Below are 9,997 nucleotides of genomic sequence, written 5' to 3'. Positions count from 1 at the left end.
AAAGTTTAAAGTTTAGAGTTTAGTGTTTTTATGCCAGAAATGTGGATTTATTTAATATTGCATTGCCTGAAAATCACATGCATATTATATTCTTTGCTTTCATTGAATCAGGTGATAATTTATACTTTATTATAATCAGTCAAATCAGACAGCAGCTGTGATTAAATGCTGTATCCTCACTAAACTCAATAATTTAGTTAAAATAATTCCTTTTTTTTTTTTTTTTAACTTAAAATGAGCAAAAATCTCATTTAAATCCTAAACTTAACCCTTAAAATTAGAAAGTTTAGAGTTTAGTCTTTTTATAATGTATATATAATGTGGATTTATTTAATTGCATTGTCTGGAAATCACATGCATATTATATATTCTTTGCTTTCATTGAATCAGGTGATAATTTATACTTTATGCTTTATTATAAACAGCAGCTGTGATTAAATGCTGCCGTTCAAATATTTAACTTGGTTTTAATACTGTATCCTCACTAAACTCAATAATTTAGTTAAAATAATTCCTTTTTTTTTCTTTATTTTTAACTTAAAATGAGCTAAAATCTCATTTAACTCCTAAACTTAACCCTTAAACAGCCAAGAGTGCCAAAATTAGATGTGAAAATTATTCTTTTTTTTTTTTTTTTTTTTTTATTTTGATCTTACTAGTTTATCTCATTTGCATCTAAAAACTTCACATTTCCACAAATAATTTTAAAAATATTTTGTATATTTTAGATTTTATGAGTTGTATCTCCACTTTAGGAAACATTGCTCCTATTAAGGTATTTAAATAATGTATATATGTTTGTTTATCCTGCTGCATGTTGCCTGTTTAAGGGTTTTTTATACCTTAATAAGAGCAACATATCCTGGTTTTAAAAACTCATACAATCTAAAATATACAAGATATGTTTAAAGTTATTTGTGGAAATGTTTATTAAGGTGTAAATGAGATAATTAGTAAAATCAAAGTAAATAAAAATGTTCCACTCCGGTCTGTTTTAAAGGTTAAATGAAGCTTAACCAAAAAATCCCCAAAAAATAAGAGTAAAGTTTTACTAAAGTTGACTAAAACAGAGAAAACTAAAATACTGTAAAATGACTAAAACACATATTTGGGAGATGATTTATACTTTATGATTTATTAAGAGTTAAAATTGACCTGAGAGAATAAAAGTTGCACATTTTAAGGTTAAGGAGCTTTTTTTTTTTTTTTTTTTTTTTTTTTAATGTGTGATTATTCCTTTTTTACATCATCAGTGTTTTTAATGATTTCTGTGTGTGTGTGACTGTCTATGTCTATATGTGTCTGTGTGTGTGTATGTTTGTGTGCATGTGTATTTGTGTATGTGTGGCTGTGTGTGTATGTGTGTGTGTGTGTGTGTGGCTGTATGTGTGTGTGGCTGTGTGTGTGTGTGTATGTGTGTGTACGTGTGTGTGGCTGTGTGTATATGTGTGTGTGTGTGTGCGCATGCATGTGAGTGTGTGTGTATGTGTGTGTGTATATATGTGTGTGTGTATGTGTGTGTACGTGTGTGTGTATGTATATGTGTGTATGTATGTGTATGTGTGTGTGTGTGTGTGCGCATGCATGTGAGTGTGTGTGTATGTGTGTGTGTATATATGTGTGTGTGTATGTGTGTGTACGTGTGTGTGTATATATATGTGTGTATGTATGTGTATGTGTGTGTGTGTGTGTGTGTCTGTGTGTGTGTGGCTGTGTATATGTGTGTGTGTGTGTGTGTGTATGTATATGTATATTTGCTATTTTATGATGTATAGTTTGTTTCTTTATATTCTTATATTATATGTTGTTATTATCACTGTGTGTAATGATGCTGCTGGATCAATAAAGTATATTTATCTGTGTGTGTGTGTGTGTGTGTGTGTGTGTGTGTGTGTGTGTGTGTGTGCAGGTGTAACTGAAGACAGAGATCATAATGCTGCTGCAGCGCTGCGTCCTGAGCGTGTGCCGTGTGCTCACACTGCTGCTGTGCGTCTCGGCCAGTGAAGACTTCGACTGGACCAAGAACGAGAAGTCGTCTTTCTACTATGGCACCTTCCCCACCGGTACGGCACAAAGTTTAATAAGAAAACAGTCCTCATACTGACACTATTCATATCAAAATACACTCTAATATAGCTGGAAAATATGGGTTTGATTGAGCTAGAAAGTTAAATAGTTTCACCAGAAGGCCTGTTTGGTTGCTTTTCTGAAGCTTTAGATCATTTAACATGATCTTTATCCACATATGGAGTTTTGCATTACTCACTCAGGGCTTTATGTGGTTTATAGGATATCAAAAATTTAGATATATGACTGTGTTATAGCATTTATAGCTTCATAGGTATTTAAAAGGGCCTTAAAATCAGTTCAAAGTAATATATAAATATATCGATATATCACAATATGAGATATCGTAGTATTGTGATATGGTATACTGTAAGTGTCTTTTCGTGGTTTGAAAGGCTGCATTAGAGTTTTGCCGAATAATAATAATACTAATAACTGTATTTATATAGCAGCTTTCATACATTAAATTCAGCTCAAAGTGCTTTTTTTAAAATATTTGAAGTAATAAAACAAGAGCAAACAAATACAGGAAGTTAAAATCAACAGTATATGTTAAACACATTACTCACTCAGAGCTTTCTTTGGTTTATAGGATATTAAAAATGCAGCTATATTACCATTTAGAGCTTTGTAGTAAGTTAAAAAGACCTTAAAATCAGTTCAGAGTAATATATAAATATTATATTGATATCATAATATTGTGATATAGTATACTGTAAGTGTCTTTTCATGGTTTGAAAGGCTACATTAGAGTTTTGCCGAATTAATGATAATAATAATAATAATAGTAATTTTATTTATATAGCAGCTTTCATACATTAAATGCAGCTCAAAGTCTTTTATTTTTATATTTGAAGTAATAAAACAAGCTCAAACAAGTACAGCAAGTTAAAATAAACATTAAGGTTAAACACATTACTCACTTATAGGATATTAAAAATTCAGATATATGACTGTGCTATAGCATTTAGAGCTTCATATGTAATTAAAAGGACCTTAAAATCAGTTCTGAGTAATATATAAATATTATATTGATGTCATGATATGAGATATCATAATATTGTGATAGGGTATAAGTATTTTCCTGGTTTTAAAGGCTGCATTAGTGGCGTTGGAGTTTTGCCGTATTTCATCAAAAATATTGTGATATATTTGATTTAGGATGGATGAACTTTATTAATCCCAAAAGTTAAAATGGTAACAGCAGCAGCCACTTAACACTAATCACAATCTGAGATAGATGAGACCAATAAATACAATAAAATACACTTTAAAAAAACATAAAAAATATATAATCTAATAAAATAGAAACTAAGAGAATGGAGAATATAGATGGGACTGTGATGTTAACTCCAATATATACTGAGAATAAACTGTATAATCATAAGAATAATAATAATATACTGTAATATACATTGTATGGATAATAGAGCCACAACTAATGATTATTTTAATTACGGCTTAATAAAACACCAATGAAATAACCATCATGATTATATATAAGTGTTGTCTGATGCACAGTCCACTGAGTTTTGTCCTCCTGTGCAGGTTTCTCGTGGGGAGCCGGCAGCTCCGCCTATCAGACCGAAGGAGCGTGGAACATCGATGGGAAAGGAATGAGCATCTGGGACACGTTCGCTCACAAAAAGGGGAAAATCTTCTCCAACGATACGGGAGACTCCTCGTGTGAAGGCTACTACAAATTCAAGGTGACCAGCAGAAAAATTATAAGTTATATTAAGTTTTAAGGTGATTTCTTTTATCATGCATCCAAATTCAGAAGATGTGGAATGAAGCCTTTATATCCATTTATTTACCATTTACTTTCTAATACTGTCTGTTTTTACTGTTCCTTCCTTCTTTCCTTCTTTCCTTCCTTCCTTCCTCCTTCTCTCTGTCTTTCATCCTTCCTTCCTTCTGTCCTTCATTCCTCCCTCCCTCCTTCTTGCCTTCCTTCCTTCCTTCCTTCCTTTCCTTCCTCCCTCCCTCCTTCTCTCTTTCTTTCCTCCCCCCTACCTTCCTCCCTTCCTTCTTTCCTTCCTTCCTTCCTTTCTCTCTCCTTCCCTTCTTTCTTCTTTCCTTCCTTCCTTCCTTCCTTTCTTCCTTCCTTCCTTCCTTTCCATCCTCCCTTCCTTCTTTCCTTTCCACCCTTCCGTCCTTCCCTTCTTCCTTCCTTCCTTCCTTCCTTCCTTCCTCCCTTCCTTCTTTCCTTTCCCCCTTTCCTTCCTTCCTCCCTTCCGTCTTTCTTTTCCTTTCCTCCCTTCTTTCTCCTTTCCTTCCTTCTTCCTCCCTTCCTTTCTTGACTCGAGGACAACAGGAGAGTTAAACAACATCAGTGCTGAAAGACATTTAATATCTATATTCTAGAGACTGAACCAGTAAGACCAATATGAAGACACTCTGGAGATGATGATTGGAATGGAGGACACTACTCACTTAGCCAATGTGACATGAATAGCCTCTTAGCTGCTAATGTGAAGTGTGGCAATACTGAGGTCAAAGGTCATGTCCATGTATCATATGATAAGTCCATATATAGACATGATGATGCTGATAATTACAGTTATAGTACGATCAATCACTGAGATGTTAAATTAGATTTTTCAGTTATAGGAAGTAGTTTATATGCTAAATTATATATCGTAAAACAGCTGTTTAGAAAGTCTGATTGTGGTAGTTTTGGCTTTTAATTTGTCTTTTTATCACCGACTGGAACGATGCATGATTTTCAACACATTTCCTGTTTGTCTGTTTTTTTTTAGGATGACATCGCCTTGATGAAGGACATGAAGTTGAATCATTATCGTTTCTCCATTTCCTGGCCGAGGATTTTACCCAGCGGACTCAAAGGTAACCAAACACATTTAACCATTTTGAGTTTCATGGTAGCATTTCAATGTTTCAGTGTGATGCTCTATCATTATTCAAATTGTATAAAATCATGAACTACTATTCAAATCATGTAAAACAGCCAACCAATACCAAAATAATATATTCTTCAAACCAATTCTATGCAAGTATAAATCTCATCTTCCAATTGTAGTAATATTTTTTGTGTTTTAATTTGGACATTTGGGCATTTTTGTGCAATGTGTGGACTAAATATTTAACCATTTAATTGTAAAAACTGATCAATAAAGGACATAATCAGTTTCAGCCCTGATTGTAATTATGGAAAACGTCTTTTATAGTAAATACTGACTCTCATTCATGATTCACAGGCGACCACATCAACGAGAAAGGAATCAAATATTATGACGACCTCATTAACATGCTGCTGTCCAACAAGATCACTCCCATCGTAACTCTGTACCACTGGGATTTACCACAGGTGACAATTTAACCCTCCATACTTCTTTGGTTTTTATAGAAGGAACATAGAGAGACATACAGAGAGACATAGAACAAACAGTTGGTCACCTATACATTCATTCAGACGTTATACTGGTGGAGTTACAAATACAATGATGGCTCAATGAGCATCTCTTTTGGACATGCACACAATCCATTTTTCCCAATATTGCAAATATTTATCAGTCTGTAGATTTAACGAAAAGGTCATCCTCTCCATATTTTGGATATTGGTCACAATATTGATCCAGTCTGACTCTGCTGGAGATTCGGTCTGTAACCAGCTTCGAGTTACGGTTTTCTTTCTAGCTGCTAATAATATTTTTAGAAGATATTTCCCTCCATACTTCTTTGTTTTTAAGTTTCACGCACCGACTTGAAGCTTAATGTTTATTTTCCGACTGTCCAGATCCTGCAGGAGAAATACGGTGGTTGGCAGAACGCCAGCATGGTGAACCACTTCAACGACTTTGCCAACTTGTGCTTTGAGAGATTTGGAAACAGAGTGAAGTACTGGATCACTTTCAACAACCCATGGGTGCGTTGAGACGAAGATAAATGGTGCATTTATAGTCTTATGGGTTTATTTTTCTTGAGCTCTTTTCTCTTGCGTTTTTTTATTTTTTAGTCCATTGCTGTGGAGGGATTTGAAACTGGTGAACATGCACCTGGACTGAAGATGAGGGGAACAGGAGCTTATAAAGTCGCTCACAATATTATCAAGGTAAGACTGAAAAGGTGAAGGTTTGTGTCCAGGTTGGTGTTCAAGTCTGTGCCAAAGATGGGTTATTAACTGGGAAATACAGGAAACTGACCCAAAGATACAATCCCAGCTTCAGTATGTGTTAATTGGTATTGGTGAGTTAATTAAGAGTCAATCAATATTGCCCATTTAGTAGCTGCACCTCAGTTCAGCTGGCCAATTCCTGTCTCTTCTCTCTCTTTAAGCCTCTTTTAATTCAACCAAATACTGGATAAAACTTATTTTAGACGCCCAAAATGTTACAATAAATGTTCATAAACTGAAAACACACTGAACTACACTTAAATTATGTGAATTTAGAGTTAGACCATGAATACTTTATGTGTGTTTCTGCTATACAGTTGAGCATTTTAACATGGGGCTCTATGGGGATTTACTTCCCCCAAGTGGCCATTTGAGGAACTGCAGTTTTGTTTTCTCTTCTGTTTTGGCTTCATTTTTCAATTTTGCGATGCTTTTACCTCAGTGACACTTTGACCATGTTTAATATGAACATCCAACATTGAAACATATATGACTAAAAAATAAGGAAAAGCTTAAAGATACAATCCCAGCTTCAGTATGTGTTAATTGGTATTGGTGAGTCAATCAATATTGCTCTATTTTCTCTTTAAGCCTCTTTTAATCCAACCAAATAACTGGATAAAACTTTTTTTAGACTCCCAAAATGTTACAATAAATGTTCATAAACTGAAAGCACACTGATCTACACTTAAATTATGTGAATTCAGAGTTACACCATGGATACATTATGTGTGTTTCTGCATTTTAACATGAGGCTCTATGGGGATTTACTTCCCCCAAGTGGCCATTTGAGGAACTGCAGCGTTTTTTTGCTCTTCTGTTTTGGCTTCATTTTTGCCATGCTTTTTGCTCACAGGTATTACTTTCATACAATTTACTTCAGTGACACTTTGACCATGTTAAATATGAACATCCAACATTGAAACATATATGACTAAAAAATAAGGAAAAGATTAAAGATACAATCCCAGCTTCAGTATGTGTTAATCGGTATTGGTGAGTTAATTAAGAGTCAATCAATATTGCTCGTTTTTCTCTTTAAGCCTCTTTTAATCCAACCAAATACTGGATAAAACTTATTTTAGACGCCCAAAATGTTACAATAAATGTTTATAAACTGAAAACACACTGAACTACACTTAAATTATGTGAATTCAGGGTTACACTATGAATACATTATGTGTGTTTCTGCATTTTAACATGAGGCTCTATGGGGATTTACTTCCCCCAAGTGGCCATTTGAGGAACTGCAGGGTTTTGTTTTTTTTTTGCTCTTCTCTTTTGGCGACAGGAGGGTTAAAATGAACAAATTGACACATAGAAGGCGAGAGAGCAGTAAGTTAGTTTGCTGTTAGAACCTGGAGGGACATTCAGTTCAGACATTCAGTTAGCTTGTAATTAAATATAGAGTATACCATGTTTTAATTTAGGAAGCTTAACTTTGGATGTGATTTTATTGATCATGATAAATGTATTTATTATGTGGATTTATTGTTGGTATCATGTTGCCTTCGACTCATTGGCATCGTTTCTATGATTACATCACAAACCACAATGGAAATAATACTTAAGGCTTTATTGTGTCTTCTATCACATTTTTTTGTAATTGTGTGTAATTTAATGTAATTTTAAATAACTTAAATGAAAAAAAGTGGCACTAACTTTCTGTCTTTCCAACAGGCACACGCTAAGGTTTGGCACACGTATGACATGCAGTGGAGAAACAAACAGAGAGGTAAAGAAAGGAAAACTTATTCTCGGTATCCTCACATATTTAATCGAATATATTTATCTATTTGTTTGTGCGGCTGAAATCATCAAACACCAAAGTCTCAATCGGCATCTCTGTGTGTTTCCAGGTATGGTTGGAATCTCGCTAACAGCAGATTGGGGTGAACCGGTGGACATCACCAACCAGAGGGACATCGAGGCTGCAGAGAGATACATCCAGTTCTACTTGGGATGGTTTGCTACACCCATCTTCAACGGAGACTACCCACAAGTTATGAAAGATTACATCGGTACGTCATTGACACATGCAACCCTCCATTAGCTCAAAGACTTAAAAGCTCTGTCTTGTAATTGTGCGAATAATGGATGTCCTCACAATCTCCAGTTTGAGAGCCTGAAACCAGAGAATATGAAACTTTCTGCTTGAAAAATGACAGAAACAAAACTTTGGACAGTTGTTAATTAATTTTCTGTCAAACGGCTGATCAGTTAATTAACTAATCTTTGTTCTTGTACTGTCATTATCAGTGCTAAAGCTGAAAATGAGATGATTATACATGTAGCCTCTTCTCTACAACTTTCCATTTAGCTGTTTACCCCATTTTAAAGCTCTTCAGCAATGTTTATGTAATCATGTCAATCTATATATATTATCATATGTACAAACCATAGACTGTATAAAAGAAATGGACGTAACATCCGTGACGTCACCCATTGGTTTGTGGACTGCTGCTTGGAAGCCAATAGTTTTGAATCTTGGCAGCGCCATCTTGAAAATTTCAGGTGCATGCTGGGAAAAATAAAAACACCGATTCTACTTATATGGGCATGAGGTGGAGCCATGGGCGGAGCGGGGAGGTTACTATGGTTACGAGGGCTGGATCTCGAGGACATTGCTCAATCAACCTGTCAATCAGGACGTAGCCACGCCCTAATGCATACCCTGCTTTATCGTCACATATAAAATCAGGGAGGCCAAAATGTCCCAAATGAACATCATACTGCATTGAAGAAGGCTTTAAACTAGCGATTGAGACCATAAACACATTTTGAAAACGTTTACTGAGGTTAGAAATCAAGTGAGAAGTTGGTGAATTCTCCATTGACTTGTATAGAGACGGTCGCCCCCTGGTGGCCTTTTGATAGAATGCAGCTCTAAGTTACTTCCGTGTTGGCCTCATTTCAGAGGACCGGAGCTCCCCACCTGGTACAAACACATACCTTAAAGTATAAAGCATTAACGAGGTCTTTGAGTAGATTAAATTAGGGGAGAAATCTACTGATTCTGTGGATGTTTTCATTAGTAACCCTCAAGGCATTAACTCTAAAATTAGGTATAATTTAATTTAAATGAGGCATTTTGACCACAATTTCAAATATATCTGTAAAACTTGTGGTAATAAGTTGGAATGAAGTTGGCTAAAAAGGTCTAACACAGAATTGGGTAATAATTTATACAACAACATACAGTTAGCATCCAACAAGTCAAAATTGACCTTGGTCTGGTTTGACTATAAAGCATAAAATGTACTGGTACATATTGTTACTGTCTGAATATAAATGAGAAAACTATAAATGCACACTCTCACTTCTCCACTACTGGAATATTTATCGGTTTACAACATTTCAGTCCATTTCCAAAACCGTGTGTCGGAGTTTTTCTCATTTTTATTCAAGTCGTGCTTTCCTGTCATATTTTCATATTTTCAAAATTATGCTGCATGACTGTAAGTAAGACCGTACATTGATACATTTATAAGACATCAACCTGTTTACAGAAGCATGTACACTGCAGCCTGTTGGTGTTTAACCCTCCTCTTGTCCTCGAGTCAAGGAAGGAAGGGAGAGAGGAAGAAGGAAGGAAGGAAGGGAGGAAGAAAGGGAGGAAGAAAGAAGGAAGGAAGGAAGGGAGGGAGGAAGAAAGAAGGAAGGGAGGAAGAAAGAAGGAAGGAAGGAATGAAGGAAGGGAGGGAGATAGAAAGAAGGAAGGGAGGAAGAAAGAAGGAAGGGAGGAAGAAGGAAAGAAAGGACGGAAGGAAGGGAGGAAAGGAAATAAGAAAG

The 9,997-nt window shown here is 35.2% G+C and overlaps 1 protein-coding gene across 1 annotated transcript in view; it reads left to right on the top strand.

Moving 5' to 3' along the window:
* Positions 1-1,933: 1,933 nt before the first annotated feature.
* The window catches only part of lctla (lactase-like a), a 15,428-nt gene continuing 7,364 nt past the window's right edge, over positions 1,934-9,997 (top strand). Inside the window, exons 1-8 of the mRNA XM_053326939.1 lie at positions 1,934-2,063; positions 3,616-3,776; positions 4,830-4,917; positions 5,289-5,398; positions 5,828-5,956; positions 6,047-6,142; positions 7,886-7,940; positions 8,065-8,226. Coding sequence (XP_053182914.1) covers positions 1,934-2,063; positions 3,616-3,776; positions 4,830-4,917; positions 5,289-5,398; positions 5,828-5,956; positions 6,047-6,142; positions 7,886-7,940; positions 8,065-8,226 — 931 coding nt within the window. The remainder of the gene's footprint in view (positions 2,064-3,615; positions 3,777-4,829; positions 4,918-5,288; positions 5,399-5,827; positions 5,957-6,046; positions 6,143-7,885; positions 7,941-8,064; positions 8,227-9,997) is intronic.

This window comes from Scomber japonicus, chromosome 1 (assembly GCF_027409825.1).
Source record: "Scomber japonicus isolate fScoJap1 chromosome 1, fScoJap1.pri, whole genome shotgun sequence".
In the NCBI taxonomy this organism is placed as follows: Eukaryota; Metazoa; Chordata; class Actinopteri; order Scombriformes; family Scombridae; genus Scomber; species Scomber japonicus.
The sequence above is the reverse complement of the archived record's forward strand: the minus strand, read 5'-3'. Positions and strand labels throughout refer to the sequence as shown.